The following is a 26,129-nucleotide window of genomic DNA, read 5'->3' on the forward strand; positions in this document are numbered from 1 at the left end:
TCCCTGGAGTACTGTCACGGGCAGGGGGCGGTGCTTATCTGTGCGGATACCTGGCGCGTACCCACTGCCCACCCCACCCCCAAGCCCGGCTTTTATTGACAAAAATGATCGGTAAAGTAAGGTTGCAAATAGACTGTCCCCTAATTAATTTTGTTCAGGTTTCCTTTTTCTTTTTTTTGCGGGTGGGTGGGGGGTGGTACGCGGGCCTCTCACTGTTGTGGCCTCTCCCGTTGCGGAGCACAGGCTCCGGACGCGCCAGCCCAGCGGCCACGGCTCACGGGCCCAGCCGCTCCGCGGCACGTGGAATCCTTCCAGACCGGGGCACGAACCCGCGTCCCCCGCATCGGCAGGCGGACTCTCAACCACTGCGCCACCAGGGAAGCCCTGTTCAGGTTTTATTTTTTAAAGTTAATTGGGAATTCCCTGGTGGTCCAGTGGTTAGGACTGGGTGCTTTCACTGCCGTGGTCAGGGAACTAAGATTCCACAAGCTGCACGGCGTGGCCAAAAATAAACAAACACAAAAACTCAACTGATGAGGACTTCAGTGGGTACAGTATTCCACTTTTTTGGAGTTCCTGATTTTGAAGAGATGATGTTTGGGTAGATTAGATACTCTAAAATTGAGAGTAGCTAGTACAGAAGTCATTTTTGTAATAAATTGTATAAAAGGCTGTTTCAATTTAACTTTTTTTTCCTAGAAACGTTTTATTCTGGTTCTAGGTTGGGATCCATGTGAATCAGTTGGTTCCGACTAATCCAAACCCTTCTGCGTGTCCCAGTCGCCCGGCAGTTCAGTCAAGCAACTGTCCTGGTGGGTCACACTCTGTCCTTGACCTCCTCCAAGTTCAGAAAGCTAAGAAGCCCACAGAAGAGGAGCACAAGGACGGTCAGTGGTGGTCAGCGTGGTTCTCCTTTTGGAGCTTATACCGTCAGGAGTGTGAAGTTAGCGTGCAGGCCGTCCAGCCTCGCTCCCTGTGACTCAGGAGCACCCTGACATTCTGAATTATGATGAATCAGTAATAAAGCTTTATCTGTAATGGATTAAAGGGCACCCTCCCCCCCCCACCCCCCCTCAGTGAAGAGGCTATTTTATGTCATTTCCTGTATTTTCAGTATTTCTGGCTGCTATGGATCTGGAAATTTCATCTGCCTCTAGAACTTGCACTTTCTTGCCATCTCTATCTTCACATCTGACATCAAGTGCCAGTCCTGTTACTACTAGCAGAGCCGAGTCCTCAGGGAAATGGAATGGTCTACATTCTCCCATCAGTTTAAAATCAAGACTTAACCTGAGTATAGAGGTCCCATCACCTTCCCAGGTATGTATTTATAGTTGTAGATATGGTGTCAGTGCAAAAGTAGTTGTATAGTAGGAACGACGTTTTTAAGTTATCAGTACAGCCGAGAAAGGGCAGCTTGACAGCGTGGATCATGGTATTAGTTCCAAATGGGAAACACGTGAAGGGCAAGATTGCGCTTTTGCAAAGATCTGCGACTCTCGCGGGTTGTGAAACATGGATGAGAAAGCCCGTCCCGTGAACCGCCACTGTCGTTAGCCTCTGGGCCTCCGCCTCACAATCGTGAGCACATGCACACAGCGCCGGTCCGCAGCATGGCTTTGCTGCTCGTTAGTAGAGGCCTTTTGTCAGGGGTTTCTCTTGCAGCATTTGCAAGTGGTTCTCTGCGGGGTGAATGATTTTCCTAACACAAGCTATTAATTCCATGGGTGTGGTCTGTAAACGTGGTATGCTGTTGGCATTTTTGCTTCTTGGAAACTTTACATAGCACTTTAAGCTCTGTTGGGAAAATCAGTTTTCTCTGTTTCCCTAAGTGGTGGGATGTGCTGGCTGTGAGGCCAGGGAAAGGGGCGGTTGGGAAATGCTTGCACTGGGTCCCTGGTGCTGGGGAGTTACCCCAAAATAGTGGCTCCTAGCGAGGTTACGACTGGCCTACCGGCGTATGGAATTGCTTGTTTTCAAAGGGATGGATGGGCAGAGGATTCTAGCCTGTAGGCTGGAGAGTTGAGCTTCTAGAATCCCTTTTTCCTAGCTTGCTGCTCAGACGAATATAATTTATATTGGGGGGCAGACAGTCTCCTGTCTGAAACATAAACCTCTGACCCAGGACTCTACCTCATCCCAGAAATGGACATGCGCCTTAGGCACTGGCCGCTTCCCCTGGGCAAAGTTGAAGATTTGAGCTTGACGAGGGCCCCGCCTGTCTGTTCCTGTGCAGCAGGTTCAGTGAGGAGACATGGCTGAGCTGACCCTGGGGTACCGGCCAGGGGCCTGCCCTTGTCATCTCGAGACCACGCATGACCCGCCAGGCATCAGCGGCAAAAGACCAAGATGTTTCAAAAACGTGCTGGTTTGGGGGTGGCTTTCCTAGTCTGATGATCTGCACCTTGCGTTCACGCTCTCTGATGTTGCAATGGAAGTGGGAGTGGTGCCTGAACTCTGGCGATGCATCTGTCTGGTGTCTTACAGCTAGATCAGTCTGTCTTGGAAGCACTTCCGCCTGATCTCCGGGAGCAGGTGGAGCAAGGGTGTGCTGTGCAGCAAGGAGAGCCGCCTGGCGACAGGAGGAGGGAAGCAGTAAATGGCTACAACCCAGGAATGCTGCCACAGCCAGTTGGGACAGTTTTGTTACAGATACCAGAACCTCAAGAATCGAACAGCGATGGGGGAATTAATGTAATAGCCCTTCCAGCATTTTCACAGGTGAATTGAATTGAGGCCCTTCCACCAATAGTGTGAATATCCTCGGCCATCTGCCTCCCAGCTCAGGGCACTTCTCTTTTCCTTTTTCTCCTTTGCCCCTTAACCTCCCAGTGGCTGACTCCGTCCCTCAAGGGAGGAGGGATGGCCCGTCTCCACATCACCTGCAGGACACAAACTGACAGAGCAGCCACGCATGGACAACAGAGTGCCGCGAAGTGGGAGGCCATGGGGTGTGGGCGCTTACAGCTTCCACCCCAAGGACAGAAACACTCTGCTGTTTCGTGGGCCTGAGAAGACCCTGGGCCACACTCGAGTGCCAGGGTGAAGATGTGTAACCGAACACTAGGGACAGTAACACAATCAGTTTGATGTTTAAGAAAAACATCACGTACGCACCTGTTTTCTTGCGCTTTGCTTCTCATTTCCTACTAGTGCTTCTTGCCCTGCTTGTTCTACACTGTTTTTGTTCTGTTTTCTTTTTAATTAAGTCAGTTCACAGTCAAAGCTGTATTCCTTATTCTCACCCTATAACCTTGTGAGGATTTAATGAGCTTTGATATTGAGGACCTAATTCATACAGATCAGTAAAGTATGATTTGAAATAAAGTCTACCTTGTGAAAAATATAAACCAGCCGCCTATATATAGAGTCAGCTCAGGTATGACTTTGAACTTTCTCTTTTCCACCAGGTGGACCCTGAGGTGTTTGCGGCCCTTCCAGCAGAGCTTCAAAAGGAGCTAAAAGCAGCCTACGATCAAAGACAAAGGCAGGGAGAAAACATCCCTCACCCACAGCAGGCCAGCACGTCCGGTAAGCTCTGCAGGTGACACGTGCCCGAAGTGAAGATGTGAGGAATGAAACTGTCGACTGTTGTAGTATGTGTATGATGGCCAGAGTCTTTAAGCTGTCAGTCGTGTTCAGTGCTCTTGACATCAGGGGAACGGAACTAGTGTGCAGTACAGGTTAAGTGCTGGCAAAGTCCTAGGTGGATTTGCATCTGTAGCTTCTTGACTTAAAAGTCTGAACAAGCTATTACCCAGAAATCTTATTTTTTTTTTTTTGGTGGTACGCGGGCCTCTCACTGTTGTGGCCTCTCCCGTTGCGGAGCACAGGCTCCGGACGCGCAGGCGCAGCGGCCACGGCTCACGGGCCCAGCCGCTCTGTGGCACGCGGGATCCTCCCGGACGGGGGCGCGAACCCGCGTCCCCCGCATCGGCAGGCGGACTCTCCACCACTCCGCCACCAGGGAAGCCCCCGGAAATCTTTTGAATTGATTATGTCAAGCCAGTTGTCCTTTGAGACCGACCGATCCTTCAGAGGATGTAGGTTTAAAGCCCAGAATCTGAAGGTTTCTGAACATGCGTCACAAATACCACATTTAAAATGGAAACAATACTGCCTGCTGAACTGCTGGAAGTAATTCGCCCGTTGGTTTTCATTGACTGCTGCGAGCCCCGTATAGACAAGCAGGTCCCAAATGTCACCAGTAAGTGGCTGAGCAACCCTAGGAATTGCGGGGCCACCGTCACTTGCGCTGCGTGTGTGCGTTCAGGGCTGCTCTTGGGAGGAGGAAGGGGCCCGTGCTGCTCTCCAGGCATGTGGGTTGAGGATCTCATGTCCATCTTCTTTTAGTGCCAAAGAACCCACTACTGCAGCTAAAACCGGCAGCGGCAAAAGAAAAGAAAAGAAACAAGAAAAAAAGCTCCATCGGTCCCCCCCAGAAGATTCAGAGCCCTTTGAAAACAATGCTGCTTAACAGTCCCGCAAAAACTCTGCCGGGGGCCTGTGGCAGTCCCCAGAAGTTAATTGACGGGTTTCTAAAACATGAAGGTCCTGCCTCTGAGAAACCTCTGGTAATTGCTTTCGTGCTTTTTAAACTTCGACCTTCTCCTTCATCAGATGTTTATGTACTCGATGTTATGTAAATATAGCACTTTCTTCTATCATTTGTTTTCTTAACAGGGAGAACTCTCTGCTTCCACTTCAGGTGTTGCCGGGCTTTCTGGTTTGCAGCCAGAGCCGTCTGGGTGTGTTAGACCCCCAGCGCCCAACCTGGCTGGAGCTGTGGAGTTCAGTGACGTGAAGACCTTGCTCAGAGAATGGATAACTACCATTTCAGGTTGGCCTGGCTGGTACTGAGACGTGATGTCCTATGACTACAGAACATGAATTGAGCTCTGTAGAGGAACTATTTTCCTAAATCTAATGAGCGTAAAGCAGTCACCCCCACCCCCACCTTTTGACCTCTGGGGGCAGCTCGGAAAGGTTCCTTACCACAGCCACTCGTGTGGCGGCTCTGAGTCACTAGGGTAGCACGTAGTTTCCTTGATCCCTGCAGACCTCTGCCTTTCTCCTTCAAAAGCATAAGGTGGTCCTCATTTGAGATTTCTCCCCTCTCTAGATCCAATGGAAGAAGACATTCTGCAAGTTGTGAAATACTGTACTGATCTAATAGAGGAAAAAGATTTGGAAAAACTGGACCTAGTTATAAAATACATGAAAAGGTAAGTATTCAGTGCTTTTACCCAAAGGGAAGAAAACAGCATGTCTGTCACCACAGCTACTGGAGGGGAGGGGAGGTACAAGGTCTATACAGTTTAAACCACAGAAGTACGTTTTTGAGTGTATTTATATATACAGACATTAAAACCCTTAAACCCTAAAGATCAATGTATATGTTAAACAGATTCTTGGTGGAATCGGTCTTTCCTGATTGCTTGTCTCTCCTCACCTGCAGGTTGATGCAGCAGTCGGTGGAGTCGGTTTGGAATATGGCATTTGACTTTATTCTAGACAACGTTCAGGTGGTTTTACAACAGACTTACGGAAGCACATTAAAAGTTACGTGAACATTACCAGGGAGCCCGCTGCTCTCCGCTAGCTGTGCCATAAGTGCTTGTGAGGTATTGGCAAAGTGCATGATAGTAATGCTCTGAGTTTTATAATTTTAAATTTCTTTTTAAGCCAAGTGGTTTTGTACATTTCTTTTCAATAAGTGCCAAAATTTGTCAGTATTGCATGTAAATAACTGTGTTAATTCTTTTACTGTAGCATAGATTCTGTTTACAAAATGTTTGTTTATAAAAGTTTTATGGATTTTTACAGTGAAGTGTTTACAGTTGTTTAATAAAGAACTGTATGTATATTTTGTACAGGCTCCTTTTTGTGAATCCTTTAGGAAGCAAATCCTGGACCGTTAACACGCTTCATGCTAAGCCTTGAACTGCCTGAGGGGGGCCCAGACTGGTGTTCTGCTTGTTCCAGGCAAAAGGGTAAAGAAACCTTCCAAATACTCTGATCGCTCCTGACCCAAAGCATGAACACAGGAACACGTTAAGAAAATCTTCTTTACTTGTTCCAAGTGGAGGAACTTAACATATTTTTGAATTAGCACACACACACACAATCGAAGATTAAGTTTTTCCTGGGAAAAATTATGTCCCCCAGATGGTTTAGAGGTTTTGTCTTTGCCTCTACTGGCCCTTGAGAAACTTCAATAATAATCAAGAATGGTCCAGATTTTCAAATGTATATAAAAGTATTTTTCTATGCTATATGTTATGCCATAACACTTAAAAAATATAGTTTATAATTCTATGCCAGTGACTACTTGGGAACATTTTCTTCCAACACCCCACACTGACTTCATTCAACACTGTGCTATATAAATAGGTAGTCAGATATTAGGGATCTGCCAGAAGAATTACTCTGATGCTAACAGATCTCTTACCTCAGGGACCCACTTCCCACATTCTTCAGGAAAACCATAACAAACTCATCAGATTACAATCAATCAATCAGATTACTAACATGAAAAAACCATTATGATGTCTCTGTAACAACTGAGTGTTTGCACTAAGTCCGAACCAGTAATCAACACCCCACTGATTGTCTCATCAGAAAATGTATGCATGATAGAATTTGCTAGGACAAAACAGACCAAGACTGATGTAATGTTAACATGTGCTAGTACACAAGGTATGATAGTTAATAAAATAGTTTGAGAGAACGAGCTGCACGGGGATGGACACTCACAGAAGAGCAGCTACGCTGACATGAAGCCTAGCAGAGCTCGCAGGTCAACGTCTGGGTTCTTTATTGGAGTTCGGAACTGTGCTGATTACAGTGGACTCTCATGACCACACAAGCAGTAAATAGCAGCCAGTTTTGCTTTACACCATGGTTTCACACAAAGCAGATAAATATCAGAATGCCTAATTTTCTATTTTAAAAAATTCCTAAGGGCGTATGGCAGAAGAACGTATGGGGGAAAGAAGAAAAAACCACCACTGTGGGAAGGATATGCATAAATAAGTATTTCTTACCTCAAAAAAGTCCCAAGAATCAGAAAATCTGCAGAAGCTTGGTTAATCAAATACTGCAGTACTGATTTAATCAGTATAAAATTGATGAAAGAGCTTTAGATCTGTAATAAAAATCCAAATTTGGAGAAGGGCAACCTTTAAAACAGCAGCCAGTAGAGGAGGACTGGGAAAGGCGTGGACGCGTGAGCAGGCACGCCGGAGCTGGGGGGACGTGTAATCGACCACTGTCAAACCAGTGTAAGTTTCTTGGTTTCTCATGGAAAACATCTTATACACCTATTTTTCTCCTTCTATGCTTAGTTCATCAGTTTTCAGATAGGTCCATTCCATCTTCTGCCTCGTTTTTCTTGGTAGTATTACAACATCATTTTGCATTTACTCCAATTCCTGACCCGTGTGGAAAAATTAGATGATTTCAAATACTTTCTTCAGCTCCACAATAAGCTGCCAGTCACTCTTCTGCATTTCGTCTCTGAACCAGTCTTTGAGGGCGTCGATGGACTGCCTGCTGATCTGTAAGGCCCAAGGCACAGAGTGAACAAAACAATGTAACAAACGAGTGCCAAAGAAGAGCATGTGGCCCCAGAGTTTGTTACCAGATCCTGCTCATCACAGAGAAAGCTCGGGCAGAAACTGCCACAGCAGAGCCTGCCTGCATCTTCTGGGAGCAGAATGCCAGCGCCACATCTGTTTGCTGGGGATCTTACCTAGGAGTCCTAGCGGGCACTCTGTCAGGAGGCCAGGCTACAGGCCAAGCCCTAGCGAAGAATCCAGTCCCAGCAGATTCTAAACGTAAGCCCTCAGCTCCTGAGTAAAGGCCACCAGAAGAGCCGACGGCCCCCTTTCTTAAAAGGGGCCACTTTTGCTGAGTGAAATACTTACCTTACTGACGATAATATCTGTAGCTTCAAAATGTCTTCCGTACATTTTGGGAGATTCACCAGGGATGGGTTCTATTTTGACACAGACTTCCTGTCCTTTTTTTGCAACATCCACTTGTTTATGGTTTACTTCAATACTTGTTACTATTCCAATGTCAACAAACTGTAAAGAAAGAACAGAAACTACGATGTGGGCAGAGGAATCGTGGCAGGCACAGGCGCCCAAACTGGACAACTGACGTAACTGGAGCGAATGAGCCAGCTGCAAAGCCTGGGCCCTGTGCGCCTCCATCACCTTGGTCTCTGGGTCTCTCCGCAGTGTGATTTTTCTCACTGGAGCACCGGGGGTGACAGCACCCCACCCCGTGTGCCTTCACAAGATGGCTGTGAGGACAACAGGAGGTCGCCCGTGCGCTCTGGACACGTGGAAAGTGCTCTGTCCATCCGACGCGTTTCCACCCTGCCCTTGCACATGACGGCTGCCACAGTGAGAGGGCCCAGCAGGCACGGACGTTCTGAGTCAGAAATGCGCTTGGGGTGATGGGGTGCAGGCAGAGAGGCAGGGGCCCGTTGTGTGGGCCCCGGCGGCCGTGCTGAGAACTCTGCTTGCTGCTCATTCTGAGGACGCGAGTGGTGAGCGACCTGACCTCAGTCAGTCTGGGGAAGGCAACAGCAACACCCTGCTCTGCTGCCTGTCTTGTGAAGAGATACAGGGCGGTGAGCGTAAAAGTAGGTAATCTGGTTGGGCCGAAGCCACACAGGAGGCCACTGCTGCCAGCAAGTGTCCCAGCTTAGCCACCGGCAGAGAAGCTCAACTCCTAGAAGCAGTGAGTCACGGCACTCAGAGGACGTCGGGTGCCGCCCCCACTACAGGAACCCAGTCTGGGGCAGGGACAGTCCTAGATGAGCCGGGAGCACCTGACGGCACCACAAAGGAAGAGAGGGCCCCAAGTGCTACGTGCAAGGACACAGGACAGCCTGAACGGGCTCCCAGTGACCAAACGCTGGATACCTGGGCTATCAAAAAAAAACGGCATGTGTAAGATACCCAGTGACAATGCCGTGGGGGGGGAAGGTTCTTTACAGAAGCGTGTGGGAAGGGGATCACAATACTGCCACCATCCACGTCATAACTACTCAGGCGAGGGCTGTCAATGGTGGTTAAAGCCCCTGGGAAGTTCACAGGGACGCTCAGTGCCCCCAGGTGACTGAGTCATTACCACGGGCAAAGATCTGTCTCCGATGGCGAAGCTGAGCTGACGGCAGCTTCTCCGATCACCCAAGTTTGCACTGCGGCAGCGACAACCCGTGTGGCCACGCCGAGGCGCGCAGGAGCACCTGTGTGCACAGCGCCCTCCCCAATCACTCTAACTTGCATCTGGTCACAAGGGAACAACCAGACAAATCCAAGCTAAGAAATCATCTGTGAAACTGCTCTTCTGGACTCTTCTTTACAAAGAATGGCAGACTTCATAACTGAGACTAAAACACTAATAACCAAATGCAGTGCACCTCGAAGGAACCCTGGGCCAGGTCAGCAAGCAACATTACTAAAGACATTTGGGACAATTGGTCAAAAGTGAATGTGAACTGTGAGTTACAGGATTTTATTGAATTGTTATTTTTTCTCAGCTATGATGCTAATCTAGAGGAAAGACATGAGTGTCCATTATACTATTTTTTAAGCTTTCCCCCAGACTCAAAACATCAAAAACTTTTGAAGGGCAATAATTCGGCAACTTTCATTACCTGAAGCACCGACACCGAGTGCTTGAGAATCAACAATGATTAAGGAACACTGATACTGAGTTTGTAAAATTACAGGAGGTGACAAGCTCGGCTTGATTTCAGTTTTTTTATCCCTCTTGGACTCCCAGAACTGCTTTAAGAGATGACCCGCTTTCTAACAAGTACAACCAGAACTTACGTTTTTGCTAGGCACGCACATGGGTGTCCCCTGCTTCACCTGGCCGGCTTCCACAGTCACGCCCATCACTATCGGATCTCGAGAATTGAAAATAAATTGAGGCAGAATTTTTATCTTGCAGGGAAATACTGCTATGTGTCTAAAAGGAAAAAGAAAACCCAAGAATTTTTAAGCTTACAAAATCACTTTGAAGCATAAAAAAGCAAATGCAGGTGAATATGAGGCTTCTTCTCCCCTCAGCTGAGAGCAGCAGGAAGGCTGCACCTCGGCCCTCGGGGGTCCCCGGGGTGCTGCACCCTCTCTTCATCCTCTTCCCTCCCCTCAAAGCAGCTGCATCACAGGAGAACGTTGGGCCCAGACCAAAGGCTGAGCCCCGCCCCTGAAGATGGAGCTTGGGTGCCTCGGTGGAACCCACCATCAGGTGTGTCCTGGGGCCCGTGTGAGGCCTATTCTGAGGACCACACAGGCGTCAAACCACATCCGCCTTTTCTCTACCGCGTTCCCAAATCAGGTGATCCAAAAGGACACTATTTCTCTGCTTATCAAGCATATACTTGGAATGCTTTAATGGTTTCTAGCATTTTCTTAATCAAACTTCAGTCTTTCCCCTTCAGGTTTCATGATCTAAAGTGAGCACACCTCAGTCTAAATCCCAGTATTTACCACAGTCTACTTTTAAAATGTACCTCAGACCGAGCCGTCCCTCCCTCCGGGCACGCTGGTCTGAGCCTCCACCACGTCCCGCCTGCACTATGGGGGCCTCATGACAGGCTCTAACCAGCAGCCCCCTAAACCCCGCCCATGGCCTACGGGGTCCTACAGGATTTGGGTGCTGCCAACTTCTCTACCGCAGCTCCCGCCACTCTCCCTGAGGGCCACTGTGGCTGCCTCCACCTCTGAACGTGGCCCTGCTGGCCGGCGCTGTCCTCCACCTGACACCTCCGGGGGTCTGGGCGGCTCGCTTCACTCTCCCCAGCTGAGCTGCCTCCCCGCCGCACTATTAACCACAGCTCTCCTCGCCTCATCTAGGCCCTGCCCTGCTTCATCCTGTGCTGATCCCAACTCCTCATGTTTCTTCGCCTGTCTTCCCCTGAGCTCCGAGAGGCAGGGACCTGGTCAGGCCCATTGACAAGGGCTCCCCAGCACCACGGGCTCTGTCGGGTTTGCTCGAGGAATGACACCTGCCACGGAATGCCCTGCCTCCTTTCGTTTTCTCATTTTCCACACTCTCGTGGTGTTACCTCTATTCCATGCAACCCCAGATGAGGAACTCCAGCAAGATAAGGTCCCCAGATGTAGCAACTACTCACCCATTAACGCAACCTAGGTCTGCCAAGTTGAAAATTAAAAACTAAGCAGAAATGTTAGGGAGGATTGGTTCACACACTGCGAGAGTGTCTCAGGTGAGCCAAATCTGTTGCGCGTAACACACCACCTGAGGATGCAGCCTCCGGGAGGCGAGCGAGTGCCACGCTTCTGTTGTCTACACACCTGGCTGGTATTTGGTAATCCTCAAATAGTCAACTTTATTACCAAAGATCCAAAGTAGGTAAAAACCACCAACTTACTTAAATTCTTCTTGTTTCTGTTTCTTATAGTCTTGTCTATATTTCGTAAAGGCATCAAATAAATGATAAATAATTTCTGCACTAAAAATTCTAACTCCTAAACTGTCAGCCATTTCTTGCGCATCCCGTTCAATTCTCACATCAAAGGCCAAAATTACTGCGTACCTAAAAGGTCAAAACACATCAAAGATCATTCAATGAAATACAGACCATGTCATAACAGTTCTACTAAAATAAAATAGATAGGCAACATAAAAGCCTTTACAGCAGAAGAGAAATTACTTACTGAGGATCATGTTCCAACATCACCGAAGCCTTCATAACATCTTTTTTATGGACTGGACCAATGTTAATTCCTGCATACTGTAAAAAGCGAGTTTCCTAGTTTAACTGCCTGTGTTGGGTAATGGGAACAGCACCATAAACAATGCCTACCACTGACTCTCGTGGAGTTTGGTACCATTACTTACGGGCACTTCTGATGTTTTCAGAAATTCAAGTAGAGCTTCCAAAGATCCCAGTGTAGATGCCTGGACATAGACTCCTTTCTCTTCTAATTTGATAGCATTTAGTGTCTGCTTTAACTCATGGATCAGTTCATCCTTGAAAAGAAATTACATTTGATATGATTATAAATACATCTCTATCTCAGCAGCCTAGAATTAAACTGTTTCTGTTTCTGATTAGGTGTTCATCTGAAAATAAGAAACCAAGGCTTAGGACGGGCAGGCATAGCAGAACCTGTACGGAAAAGGAAGGAGAGATCTGGGGGCCATAACTGAGTTGTATCCCACTTCACCTCTGTGTTAGGTTTACTAATGTCGAAATATGTTTAACCTCTGCACCACTTGGCAGAGTAGGTGGGTGAATGAAATGACATGATAAGTAAGAATCCTCTAAATTTAAATAGTACTACATGAATGTAATATGTTACAGTAGCCCAAAGGTATTTAATGATGAAATATGCTAATCTCAGCAGCCCTTTACTCCATCATCGCTCCTTTGAAGGTGAATGAGATTTTGACCAGAAATAAGTAAAGCCACCACGCCGATGCCACTAAAGATGCACAAGTGCACCCACACTCAAGACTGGCCAGAGGGATGCCTGCCCCGTCCTCATAGGCCCTAAGGGGGCCGATTCCCTGGCGACAGTGACTGGGTGCTGCCTAAAGAATAATGGTCCCAGCACAGGGGAAGAGCCATATGCTGGGAACAGTGGTATCTTCTCTTTGGCAAGAGAATAAATAACTGTCTCAATGTTTGCTTTTGTGAAACTCCGCTGGGCTCATGTGTGCCATCTGTTCCTGAAAATAGGCAGACAGGCTTTAAAATGACTCCTAAAACCTAGTAAGAGATTTTTTTAGTTCCTTCTATATAGCTGAGTATCTTAAAAAAAAAAAAAAAAAAAAAAAAAAAAGGAATAAATTTCTTCTAGCTTCTGGTTCATTTTTTTTTAAATAAAACGTTCTAACTTGAATATATATAAATTATCATTTATGCCAATTCACGATGATACAAACTAAAGTAACTTAAAAGCATCCACTGTTTGCTAAGAGGCCCCTCGAGAAGTCTTCACAGAGACAAAGATGCCCATTTCATTCACCCTTCTTAGTGTGTGCTCCACTGACACAATGCACAGCTCAAAACAGCTTTGGAGGAAAAAATAAAATAACTTACTTTAAGAACTGGGATTTCATCTTCTTTATAAGCCACGAGGAGGGGTAAACCAGCCAATGTTTTTTCCAGGTCTTTTCCAAGAATCTTTACCCCCTGAGCTGCTGCTACTTCTTTATGCTTTTCATATTGGTTCTACAGAGATCAAAACATTTGTTATCACGTTTATTTGAAAAGTGGTTAGTGGTAGAAGATGATGTAAGACGATACTGTCATGACCTTGGGACAGGGGAAGATTTCTTTAAACTAGATACAAAAAGCAATAAGTGCAAATGAAAGACTGATAAATTCAACATTAAAGTTAAATAATTCTGTTTCTCAAGATACTACAGAATGAGTAAAAAGACAAGTCACAGAACAAAAGGTGCATACAAACCAGTAACATACTAGTAACTAGCTACCAGTGTAGAACAAAAACAATGTACTTTTGATTTTTATGAGACACTTAGTTCGTAAACAAGGACTTTCACAAATCTCTATACTCTGATGGATGGTTCCTCCTGTATGAAGACACCTAAAATAAAACCAGTGAAGGGTGTGTGTTGTGTACTAAGCCAGGTGGCTCTTGAAGTGAGGAAACCACCTCAGTAGAATTTTTAAACACTGTGCAAGTCCGCACGTGCCAACGCTTACCACCCTGACTTACCTTTACTCTTAACTCCTTCATAGGAGGAGGTAATAGGAGGCCTCGAATCTGAGTGACAATGGGCCCTTCTACTCCGGGAACAATAATTGTATCTCCTTCCTTCAAACGCCCGTTGATCAATATTACATCTATAGTGGTGCCCATTCCTGGGAGGGCCTTAACCTAAGAGACATTTATTGTAAAGGGTGAACTATAGGCTACAATGTACCATGTTGAGATTAAATTAGTAAACATACCCACCCAAGAACCCTGTTTGGGGGTGGTGGGGGGGGGATAAACTGAAAAGCTGACCAGTACCTCCATCACCTGTGCTCTCAGCTCTTCACAGTGTGCAAGTCTCTTACTCAACATGGTCTGAGTTAACTCGACAAGAAGGTAGATCAGACTTCCCATGCCATCACCAGTATGTGCAGAGGTAGGTACCAAGGACACAAAAGTGCGGGGATCTTTATTCTCATAAAACAAAGCTGCGTTCAACCCCTAGAGACATAAAAAGCAAAGTCATTCCCACAGGCCAAGTGGTGGAAGGAGGAGGTCTCCAGAACAGATATGACTAACTAGAAGCTGGATGAATAATGGCTCTTCACTCTGAAAATTCCTCAAAAACACTTAGATCGCGTATATCCTGGAGGTATTAACCATACTGCAGAAAAGTAGTTTCTTTCCAAGTCAATTTGGTTTTTAAAAGTTAAACATTCAGACTACAAAGAGAGGTCTTGAAATAAAGATTTTAAAAGGAAAAGGGAGAAGGGAAAAGAATGAAAATGCTAATTGCCATTAATAGGGGAACAGAACCAGTATTAATGAAAATAGTGACTTAATTATAAAGAAAATGTAAAAGAAGAAAAAATATTCTATGATATAGTCTCTTCATAAAGAAGGGAAAGCTTTCTTACCTGCTGTGCAAATTCCACAATAATAGCCTTTGCTCGCTCCTCAAATTCATCTTTTGTATTCTTTTTCTGCTTCTTTAAAGTAGCAGCCACATCAGAGTCGGGGCTCTTTTTCCAATCATACAACCTATCAATCTGGAAAAGTATTTTTCATAAGAAACATCTCTAAAGCATTCACAACACTCAGGAAGTTAACTAAGGTTAATTTAAAAGCTCCAGAAAATTCCAATTGTGCATCACACACATCTGAGAGAGTGTGTATTACTTTCATTGTACCAAAAGCCCTCACAGTCTGCTTAACTGCATCCCCTCTTAAATTTGAAGTACCACACTGCCTACCAGCCTCCAACCAGTTCATGAGAGGCTGCCATTTCTTGCAAAAGATGAAAAACTAGAATTATCCTAGGAACATTAACATATGTTGGAATTCCAAAATGGTTAAGTAGTAGGCAGGAAAAAGGATTAATTACAGCCAAGTACCATCACCAAGAAAATGACATGAAAAATATAGAAAATAGTAAATAATCTATTTTCCTTCACTTTTCAAAAGATGATAAATGGGTATAAAGAAGATTATTTAAGAGTAAAAACAAACAAAAAGGCATAATATGTTGGCTCAGTCTAGGGTGATAATATAAAAAAGTAGACCAATCTGAATGCTATCAAAAAGGATAATCAGTAAGTAGAAATAGACCCAGAAGTGACAATGATGATATATAATTAGCATCCAAGGGACCTAAAAGTTATTATAAATATACTCAATGACTTTAAAGGAAAAACATGTAACTTGTAGAGCTAAATATATATATATATATAAAATATGAAATTAAAAAAACACTGGATGAGCTGAAGCAAATTACATATTGCCAAAGATCAGCAACCTTGAAGATAAAGCAAATAAAAACCATCCCAACCAAAGCAGGTAGAGAAAAAAGGATGGAGAAAAGAAAAAAACTTCAGTCACTACGAGACAATATTAAGAGAAGTCCTAGAATTCTATCAAACACTTAAACAAGGAAAGAGTAAGAAAAGAGAGCAGAAAAATAACTGCACAAGTAATGACCAGGAACTTTCTAAGAAAGTCAAACTCAAGTGGAATAAACATAAAGAAAACTATTATATTATCTCACTGACAAAGAAAAAGTCTTTTTAAAAACAATCCAAAACTCCCACATTACATACTGAGGAACAAAGAATGAGTAGAGATAAAAGCCAGAAAATGAAGATGATGAAGGAAAAAATATTTTTTAAACCTAGAATTCTATATCAAGTAAAACTATTCAGAAAATATTTCTACCTAAATGATAAATAAAAACACAGTATGTCTAAGCAGTGTTTTAAGCATACCTTTAAAGGCTTATATTAGAAAAGAAAAAAATATCTGAAATCAATCATCTAAGCTTCCATCTTAAGAAACTGGAAAAAGAACAATGAAGACAAATGTAAGTAGAAAGAAATGATAGAAATTAACCCTGAAATCAGTGAAATACAAAACAGACAAACAATAGAGAATATCAATAAAACCAAAAGCTGGTTCTTTGAAAGACACAAATTTCTATACTGACAAAAGTAAAAAACCTATATAACCTAAACAAATTCCATGCTGATGGTGCTTTACTAGTGAATCCTATCAAACACTTAAAGAATAATATCATTTCTACACAAACCCTTTCAGAAAAGAGGAGGAAATACTTCTCAACTCATCTTAGGAGGCCATTACTCTGATAGCAAAACCAGACAAAAGATACTAAAAGAAATCTACATGCCAAAATCACTCATGAAAATCTTCCCCCCCCCCAAAACTAGCAAATCAAATCCAGCAATATATGAAAAATATATCATGACCAAGTGGGATTTGTTCCAGTAACGCAAGGTTGGTTTAACATTTTAAAAATCAATAGTAAAGAACAAATGGTGCTGGAACAACTGGACATCCACAGGCAAAACACTGAATAGAGACACAGACCGTACACCCTTCGCAAAAAAATTAACTCAGGGCTTCCCTGGTGGCGCAGTGGTTGAGAATCCGCCTGCCGATGCAGGGGACACGGGTTCGTGCCCCGGTCCGGGAAGATCCCACATGCCGCGGAGCAACTAAGCCCGTGAGCCATGGCCGCTGGGCCTGCGCGTTCGGAGCCTGTGCTCCGCAACGGGAGAGGCCACAACAGTGAGAGGCCCGCATACCGCAAAAAAAAAAAAAAAAAAAAAAAAAAAAAAAAAAAAAAATTAACTCAGAATCGATCACCTAAGTGTAAAACACCAAACTCTAAAACTCTTAGAAGATAACAGAAGAAAACCCAGATGCCCTTGGCCACGGTGATGACTACTTAGATACAACACCAAAGGCATGATCCATGAAAGAACTGATGAGCTGGACTTAATTAAAATTAAAAACTTTTGCTCTGTGAAAGAGTCAAGAGAGTGACATTACAAAGCACAGACTAGAAGAAAATATTGGCAAAAAAACACATCTGGATAAAGGAATGGTATCTAAAAATATACAAATAACTCTCAAAATTCAACAGCAAGTAAACTGAGAATCCAATTTGAAAATGGGCCAAAATGCTTAACAAAAAACACCTCACCAAAAAAGATATAAAGATGGCAAATACATACATGAAAAGATGTTTTGCACCTTATGTCACCAGGAAGATACAAATTAAAACAAGATACCACTACACACCTACCAGAATGGCCAAAATCCAAAGCAAATGCTGGTAAGGATGTGGAGTGAGGGGAGCTCTCACTCACTGCTGGTGGAAATACAGCAAAGGTGCAGCCACTTTGGAAGACACTTTGGCAGTTTCTTACAAAACTAAACACTCTTACCATACGGCCCAGCCATCATGCTCCTCGTTATTTACCCAGAAGTTGAAAACTTATGTGCACACAAAAACCTGAACACAAATGTCTACAGCAGCTTTATTCATAATTGTCAAGACTTGGAAACAACTAAGATGTCCTTCAGTGGGTGAATGGATAAATAAACAGGTTCATCTAGACAACGGGATTATCATTCAGTGCTAAAAGAAATGAACTATCAAGCCACAAAAAGACACGGAAGAAACGTTAATCCATACTACTAAGTGAAAGAAGATAATCTGAAAAGGCTACATACGTACTGTAGGATTCCAACTATATGACTACTCTGGAAAGGGCAAAACTACGGAGACAGTAGAAAATCAGTGGTTGTCAGTGGGTGGGAGGTGGGGGGATGAATAGGCAGAGCACAGAGGAATTTTAGGGCAGTGAAAAGGCTGTATAATTCCATAATGGTGGATACATATTATGATACATTTGTCCAAACCCACAGGATGCACCACACCAAGAGTAAATTCTAAGGTAAACTACGGGCTTTGAGTGTGTCGGTATAGGTTCATCAATTGTAGCAAATGTACCACTTGGGTGGGGTATATTGATAATGGGAAAAGCTATGCGTGTGGGGGGGCAGGGGGTATATTAGAAATCTCTGTACTTTCCCCTTAATTTCTCTGTGAATTTAAAACTGCTCTAAAAAATGAAGACATGTTTTTTAAATAGCAACAAACCTCTCACACCCTGGGTGAAATCACAGAAGCATAATGTTGAATGTAAAAAGCCAGAAACAAAAGAACATATTCTGTCAAATTTGATTTACAGGAAGTTCAAGAAACAGGCAAAACTAACCCATGGGCACAAAATTTGGAACAGTGGTTGCTATGAGGTGCTGGGGATTGACTGGAATGGGGCATATTGGTACTTCTCGGGTGATGCAAAGTTTGATGTCTTAATTTGGGCTGTGTAACAAGGATGTATATACATTTGTCAAAACTCAATTTCACACTTAAGTTCCATGCATTTCACTGTATATAAATTTTACCTCAATTTAAAAAATAAGGATATAGCAAATTTACAGAAAGAAAAAAAATATTTATGACACAGCTTTTCCACCTGGTAATAATAATTAACCTGTTTTGAACCCTTACTTTGATCAGATACTAGTCTTAACATTTGACATGTTTTATCACCTCTAATTCTTACAAAAATCCAGTAATGTTCTGTTTTGCAGGCAAAAAGAGGCTAATTAAGGACCCTCTTTATACAGTTTGAAGTGCCTAAGCCAGGATCTGAACCCAAGATTCAAACCCTGGAAGCCAAGCTCTTAACCACCGTCCCACTCTGCTAACTCAGAGCTCCTAGGATGTAGTTTCTCTGGAGACAATAATGAAACTAGAAAGAGCAAGTGACTAAGGTAGTGCCTGCAGAGGAAGAGCAGACTGAGATCCTGTTAGACCGTCATCCTCACTAGAAACGTTCTAGGAATAGAGAGCAAATGGAGATTTCCAAGATACAACAAAGACCGCAATCTTAGGGTCACCGTGCTTGCTAATCCAGATTTGCCCACCACTGGCAAATCCACGCTCAAGTAAGAGGTCAAAAGCATAGGCTTGTAGAAAACTCCTAAGGGAGGACGTGTCTGCGTTTGAACAAAGTAACTATAACTTTAGAAAATAAATGAAGATTCAAAAATGACCTTCATAAATTAGAGAAACTGGATTAAACACAAACAGTTAAACTCCTAGAAGAAAACAAAATGAAATGGAAGGAAATGGTCTACTAGGTGTATACATTGTATATTAAAAGACTCGGAAACTTATAAGCTCAAACTGAATTAGAGCAACCCATGAAATCTTCTCTCTCCAAAGTTAATACAATAGTTGGAAGTAATATATGCCAAGTGCCCATTACCTACTAGGCCCTCAGTAAATTCTTGTTATTGCTGTTTAACAGGATTCATGACTTAGAAAGGAGAGAAAACAACCCTATCTCTGCAACTGGTACAGATCAGAGCTTAATGAGAATTGTCATCTCTCCTTTAAAAAAAAAAAAGTGACAAACTTAGAAAGGGTTCAGTTTACAAAGGTCTTCTAGTGAAGCTGTGGCTGTGAAGAAGGCTTCGTGGTCAGTCTCCTCTAGATTTGTCCAAACCCATAGAGTATACAACGCCAAGAGTGAACCCCAATGTAAACGATGAACTTTGGGTGATAATGATGTGTCCAAAGGAGGTTCATCAGTTGTAACAAATGTACCTCTTTGGTGGAGGATGCTGGGAACAGAGGAGGTTGTGCATGTGTGAAGATAGGGGTATACCGGAAATCTCTGTACCTTCCCCTCAGTTTTGCTGTGAACCTTAAAGTGCTCTAAAAACAAGAGTCCTGATAACAGAAAGTAAAGCCCCTCACCCCCACAGCAACAGCAATTCACACTGTTACTGAATAAAGGAGAAAAGCCACATAAGCATGTCAAGAGGTGCAGAATGAGCATCTGACGAAAATCAACAACCATTCCAGACTTAAAAGAAAAAATACTAAGCGACCTGGGAACAGAAGGGAAATTCCTCAGCTTAATAAACTGCATTTCCATTTGATATCATACTTAATGGTAAGTATGGAGAAGAAACAAGGATGTCTGTCACCACTTTTATTTGACATTGTTCTAGAAGGTCTAGTTAGTGCAATAAGGAAGACAAAAATTGATAAATTGATAAAGGATACAGATAAGGGAAAAAGTGTAACAGTATATAGAAACTCCCACAGGAGCTACAAAAGCTACCAGGCCTAATCAGTGAATTTAAAAGGTCACAAGATAATAAAACTGTAGCATATTATCAAGACAAAGTAAAGTAAATGTAGAGACAGACATCATGTTCACTGACTGGAAGACTCAATTTTGTTAAAATGTCCATTCTCCCAGAATTTATCTACAAATACAACCCCAATAAAAATGCCAGAAGGCTTCCCAGAAGGAAGAAACTAACAAGCTGGTTCTAAACTTTATATGGAAATTTAAGGACCCTGAAATAACCAAAACAGTTTTGAGAAATAAAAAGTTGAAGAACTTAACCACCACCTGCTTTCACCACGTTACTATGAAACTGCAATAATCAAGACAGGGTAGCAGTGGCATAAGGATGGACATAGAGGTCAATGGAAGAGAAGAGAAATACTAAGAACAAACATGTATCTACATGGTCAATTAATTTTCAACAAAGACTGCAAAATAATTCAATGGGGAAAAGAATAATCTTTTCACAAGGGGTTTTTGAAGTAGATATACATTTGGAAAAAAGTTAACTTTGACCCTACCTTACACCATGCACAAAACTAACTTAAAAACATCATAGATCTAAATGCTGAATATCTAGAAACACTGGAGTAATTTTTCATGAACTTGTGGTGGGAAAAGATTACTTATTTAGAACACAAGCAACAAATTATTTTTTAAAAATTCTCATAAATCGATTCTGCTAAAATTAAAAATGTCTGCTGCTCTTCCAAAACCCTCATTAAGAAAATGAAAAACTAAGTTTTTGACTATAAGAATATATCTGCAATACACATAACTGACAAAGGACTTCTATTGACAATATAAAGAACTCTTAAAACTGAATTAAGACAACTAACAATCGAATAAAAATGAGCAAAGGATTTTGAATAGATACTTCAGAGGGACAGAGAGAGAGACGGAACAAGTACATGGAAAGATGTTTGATGCCATCAGTCATCATGGGAATGCAAATGAAACCAGGATACTTTGGCACTACACACTCATTAGAATGGCTACAGGCAGGGTTAAGTGTTGGCAATAATGTGCAGAAACTGGAACTCTTCCAAATTGCAGGTTAAAACATGTAAAATGGTACAATCTCTTTGGGAAAATGTGTCATTTTCTCATAAAGTTGAACAGATACCTTCCATATGACCCAGCAATTCTATTCCTAAATATTTACTGAAAGTAAAGGAAAATAAACGTCTACACAAAGACTTGTGTAAAAATGTCGGGCTTCCCTGGTGGCGCAGTGGTTGAGAGTCTGCCTGCCGATGCGGGAGACGCGGGTTCGTGCCCTGGTCCGGGAGGATCCCACATGCCGCGGAGCGGCTGGGCCCGTGAGCCATGGCCGCTGGGCCTGCGCGTCCGGAGCCTGTGCTCCGCGGCGGGAGAGGCCGCAGCAGTGAGAGGCCCGCATACCACAAAAATAAAAATAAAAAAAAAAAATTAAAAAAAAAAAAATGTTTATAGCTGCTTCACTAATAACCTAAAATTGTAATCAATCCAAGAATCCTTCAACAGGTAAATGGATCAAGCGTTAAGATGTATTAGCCAGATGATGAAATATTACTCAACAGTAAAAAGAAACAACCTATGACCTATGCCAACAACATGGATAAATCTATATTAACATGAGTAGTGAAAAATGCCAGACTCAAAAGATTATACACTGTATAATTCCATTAATATGAAATTATAAAACAGGCAAAACTAGTCTATGGTGGCAGAAAGAAGGCTGGTGTGTTTGGGGGTGCAGAAGGGGCACACTGACTGCAAAAGAACATGAGGGAACATTCTGGGAATATGGAGGTAAGTCTATATTCTGAGTGATGCTGATTAAATGTACGTATAATTTTGTCAACACACACTGAACTGTAAACTAAGCTTAAGTGCATTTTCTTACATGAAAGTTATACTAGATTCTTTTAACCACAAAAAAATAAGAAGCATATTTTCACAACTTAACTTTTCAGGAGAGCTTACCTTATTGAGTGCAACAATGAAGGGACACTTTTTAGATTTCAAAAGGTTGATAGATTCAATTGTCTGGGGCTCCAAACCATGCATAATATCAACAACTAAAATGGCAATATCACAAAGAGAGCTTCCTCTGTTTCTCAGATTACTGTTGGAAAAGAAAAAGATGCATAAATAGAAATCTTACAATTAATACTTTTATTTAAAAAAACTTAAAATTTTAATTTCTTTGTAAAACCTAAACAAAAAAGAACAAAATGAAGTACATGCATTAAATTCAAGTGCCATTAGCCCTTAACTTGCCAAATGCTTATCTGACAGTGAATTGACATCAGTTGGAATGACTTAGTTCCAGAAGTTACTCCATTATTTCTGCCAATTTTACTGACCAAGTTTTTTGCGCTAAGGAACATGGCCAAGAGGTAACAGGACAAAATTCCACCTGTAATGGGTTTCATAGGAGATAGACCAGGTATGTATTAGGATTTGCTCTTTCAAAGTGGAAAAGACTTCTCTCTACACAAAACAAGTATCCACATAAAGTACTACTAAATCAGTGAGGCACAGATGAGGATTGGCAGTTACAGGGACCACAGATCTCAAAACAGTACCCCAAGACTAGTGACTAGTTAGAACTCCTCACTCACTGAACTTTGAGACCTAATGGTTTCAAGCAGTTTGCCTGATGACAAAAGACACAAATCCTTCTTACCTGAAAGACTCATGCCCCGGAGTGTCAATAATCAGCATTCCTGGAATCCGTACATTCTCTCTATCAAACTAGAAAAGGTGGGGGAAAGTGGAGAGCTTAACAAAGCCAAAACAAGGAAAGCTTCTTTACAAAACAATTATTCTGCCATGAAAACTTCAACATCACTTCCTTTTCCAAATGAACTGTTTTAAAATAGTGTGTCAACCAGCAAAACACAACAGTTAATATTTTCACTAATATCATAAGGAATTTTTCAGAAAAAAACTGAAATGAGAAAATATTCCCTTTGTTAAAGTTATATAACTATGATGTACTCTGAACAGATTATTAGTAAGTGACAAATGACAGAGTAGTCACCGGAGAGTGATTATTTATAAAAAGCTGACACAGAAGAAGAGGTTCTCCATATTTGGAAAATGTATCTGGTCCAATTTTAAAGCAATTGTAAACTCTGAAAAATATCTCAAAGCATGTTTTAAAGAAAATTTACCACATCAACTTAAAATATTAAAGAATAAGTTCATACACTGCTTTATTCAAATACTATTCTCAACACTTGATTTTCTGGAAACAAGCACACGAATGAATGGAAACAACATTACAACAAGCCGGATATGGACGTCCTCCTTTAATCTAAAGAGTAGCACTGACCAACAAATCTCTCACACATACACACAGAAAACTTTTTTCTTTGCTTATCTATACTTCTGTCAATCTTCAAATGATTTTCCAAAATCTTATCCAGTGATCTAAGACAAAATGATTCAAATGCAAAACATTTCAATTTTGCATTCTGGTGGTCTTAGATCAAAATTCACCATAATTATTTCCACTTCGCTGTCTGGAATACAAACAATATAATTACAATTGCCATATAAAGGTTATCCTGAGAACTTTCATACAGGCCTAATAAAAATCATGCTTTTTAACTATGTGCTAAAATAACACCAGATTTAGAGTCTGGAAACTGGTGGAATAAGCTGCTATAAACTCCCCAGTGACCAGCACAGAGAAGTAACAGATAGAAACAACGAAAATAAAATTTAAATCACAAATTCAGAAAACTGTAATTCAAGAAAACTGTCCTAAAATAAACATTTTAAACTACATACTGAAATGGAACACCATGTAACTGGAAAACTGACCCAGAACAACCAAAAGCAAGATGCAAAAAGACTACATAACTTATATGAGGATGAAACCCAGCTTGTAATCAAACGTGCAATGCTTTATGTGAGAAGAAATTAGAGTAACAGTCAAGATACTTAAGGAAAGAAAATGTGAACCAAGGATTTTACATGTAGCCAACTAACTTTCCAGGATGAAGGCCACAAAGTAACTCTTAAATATTCAAAAAACTCAAGTAATATTATTCCCATTACTCCTTCTTCAGCAATCTACCAGAAAACAAGCTGCATAAAATAATTTCAAACACACAAAACAAAAACTGAGTGACAAGCTCACAGACCCTTTCTATACACAGAACTGAGACTAAATAAGGAATAAGGAATGAAGAGAGATACCAGCATGTAATAATGTGCTATGTGTTACATCAAATAGCACGATGTAACCAAACACAAATAAGACTACTAAAACTGTATCAAAAAGACTCAGAAGCCAATCACTGGGCAAAGATGGAACTATCTCACGGTAAGTAGGGACTTCCCTGGTTGGGCAGTGGTTAAGAATCCACCTGCCAATGCAGGGGGCACAGGTTCAAGCCCTGGTCCAGAAAGATCCCACAAGCCATGGAGCAACTAAGCCCATGCAGCACAACTACTGAGCCTGTGCTCTAGAGCCCGCGAGTCACAACTACTGAGACCGTGCGCCACAACTACTGAAGCCCGCGCACCTAGAGTCCGTGCTCTGCAACAAGAGAAGCCACCGCAATGAGAAGCCCGCGCACTGCAACGAAGAGTAGCTCCTGCTCGCCGCAACTAGAGAAAGCCCGTGAGTAGCAATGAAGACCCAACTCAGCAAAAAATAAAAAAAATTAAAAAGAAAAAACACAGTAAATATGTTGAAATCCGTGAGTTTATAATAATATAATAGTAAACCAAACCAATCACTCTTTACTTTAAGAGCTGGTAAATAAAGGTGAAGGATCAGGCATTTATTCTGCCTTTCCTCCACATCCCATCACTCAATGACCAAATAGTAGGTGAGGACTCTATAGAAGTAATCAGATAATGGGATTGGAATATCAACATTTAGAGATTACTTAACTTCATAATAGTGACTGCCTCTTGGAGTAAGAGGGAAGAAGGACTCCTACAACATTTAATGTTTTATGTCTTTAAAAAAGAGATCTGAAGGGCAAGATGGCATGTGTTAATTATGAATGGTGAGCATATGGGTCTGTTGTACTATTCTGTTCTTTTTTCTGTGTTTGAAATAATTTATACCTTAATTTTTGTCAGAGATTAAAACACATGAAATACAGTGTACTTACATTTTTAATCATCTTCGTTTGTTCATTAATAGCTTCAAGAGGAACATTGGTGGCACCAATTTGCTGCGTAATACCACCTGCCTCACCATCTTGTACATGCGTGTGACGGAGCTGGGATAAGATGGCAGATTCAGATTCAAATTTCAAAATGCAAAAAGAAGCAAAAGCAATAAGAAACAGCAACTTGTAAACAGAACTGCCCATGTGTGCTATGGTTTCTATTAACTTTTTATAAGGTATCATTCACTTATTCAAAAAGTTATATATCAATGCACACATTTTCTTACTTTATCAAGAATTTTTGTCTTCCCTGTGTCCACATGTCCAAGAACACAAATAACAGGAGCTCTTAGCTTCTCTGTATTTACGTTTTTACTATGTTCAAGTCTCCGTTTCTAGGAATAAAAAAAAAACACAAAAATTAAATACTATTTCAAACCCTCAGTACCATCTTCCTTTAAATTATTTTGCCTTTGCAAGGGAATGCCACAACCTGCATACAAGTTGTTTTGCTGCTTTAACTACATGTAACTGCATTTTACAATGTAAACTTTACAAACTTTGGACAAGGAGACACCTGTTTATAATAGATTTCTGAGCAGCACTGCTAATTATGAATAAGAATGGTGTAAAGTGTTGGCTCAAACTTTCTGAACACTTTTGTACGTGGTTGATTTAATGGAATATAACGAATAGAAAAAGGAATCAATCGTTTTGTCACACTTAACTACATAGTACAACCTCTAACTTACGTGGAGGTTTAC

General features: G+C 42.1%; 2 protein-coding genes across 15 annotated transcripts in view; one reads left to right on the top strand and one right to left on the bottom strand.

Annotated features, from left to right (window-relative positions):
* REV1 (REV1 DNA directed polymerase) overlaps positions 1 to 5,570 on the top strand; it is an 83,105-nt gene extending 77,535 nt beyond the window's left edge. For all 10 annotated transcript variants that reach the window (XM_067007093.1, XM_067007094.1, XM_067007095.1 and 7 more), the window contains 8 exons: positions 722 to 887; positions 1,115 to 1,320; positions 2,488 to 2,721; positions 3,411 to 3,531; positions 4,354 to 4,574; positions 4,684 to 4,840; positions 5,123 to 5,225; positions 5,459 to 5,570. In XM_067007093.1, coding sequence (XP_066863194.1) covers positions 722 to 887; positions 1,115 to 1,320; positions 2,488 to 2,721; positions 3,411 to 3,531; positions 4,354 to 4,574; positions 4,684 to 4,840; positions 5,123 to 5,225; positions 5,459 to 5,570 — 1,320 coding nt within the window. The remainder of the gene's footprint in view (positions 1 to 721; positions 888 to 1,114; positions 1,321 to 2,487; positions 2,722 to 3,410; positions 3,532 to 4,353; positions 4,575 to 4,683; positions 4,841 to 5,122; positions 5,226 to 5,458) is intronic.
* The window catches only part of EIF5B (eukaryotic translation initiation factor 5B), a 67,947-nt gene continuing 47,302 nt past the window's right edge, over positions 5,485 to 26,129 (bottom strand). For all 5 annotated transcript variants that reach the window (XM_067007092.1, XM_067007091.1, XM_067007090.1 and 2 more), the window contains 14 exons: positions 25,653 to 25,760; positions 25,366 to 25,476; positions 22,914 to 22,981; positions 22,208 to 22,349; positions 14,639 to 14,770; positions 14,040 to 14,222; positions 13,743 to 13,904; positions 13,100 to 13,231; positions 11,893 to 12,024; positions 11,709 to 11,785; positions 11,423 to 11,587; positions 9,855 to 9,993; positions 7,929 to 8,090; positions 5,485 to 7,559 (listed from right to left, as the gene is read on the bottom strand). In XM_067007092.1, coding sequence (XP_066863193.1) covers positions 7,452 to 7,559; positions 7,929 to 8,090; positions 9,855 to 9,993; positions 11,423 to 11,587; positions 11,709 to 11,785; positions 11,893 to 12,024; positions 13,100 to 13,231; positions 13,743 to 13,904; positions 14,040 to 14,222; positions 14,639 to 14,770; positions 22,208 to 22,349; positions 22,914 to 22,981; positions 25,366 to 25,476; positions 25,653 to 25,760 — 1,821 coding nt within the window. In that variant the 3' untranslated portion in view covers positions 5,485 to 7,451. The remainder of the gene's footprint in view (positions 7,560 to 7,928; positions 8,091 to 9,854; positions 9,994 to 11,422; positions 11,588 to 11,708; positions 11,786 to 11,892; positions 12,025 to 13,099; positions 13,232 to 13,742; positions 13,905 to 14,039; positions 14,223 to 14,638; positions 14,771 to 22,207; positions 22,350 to 22,913; positions 22,982 to 25,365; positions 25,477 to 25,652; positions 25,761 to 26,129) is intronic.

The sequence above is a fragment of the Kogia breviceps genome, chromosome 11 (genome assembly GCF_026419965.1).
Source record: "Kogia breviceps isolate mKogBre1 chromosome 11, mKogBre1 haplotype 1, whole genome shotgun sequence".
NCBI classification, from domain to species: Eukaryota; Metazoa; Chordata; class Mammalia; order Artiodactyla; family Physeteridae; genus Kogia; species Kogia breviceps.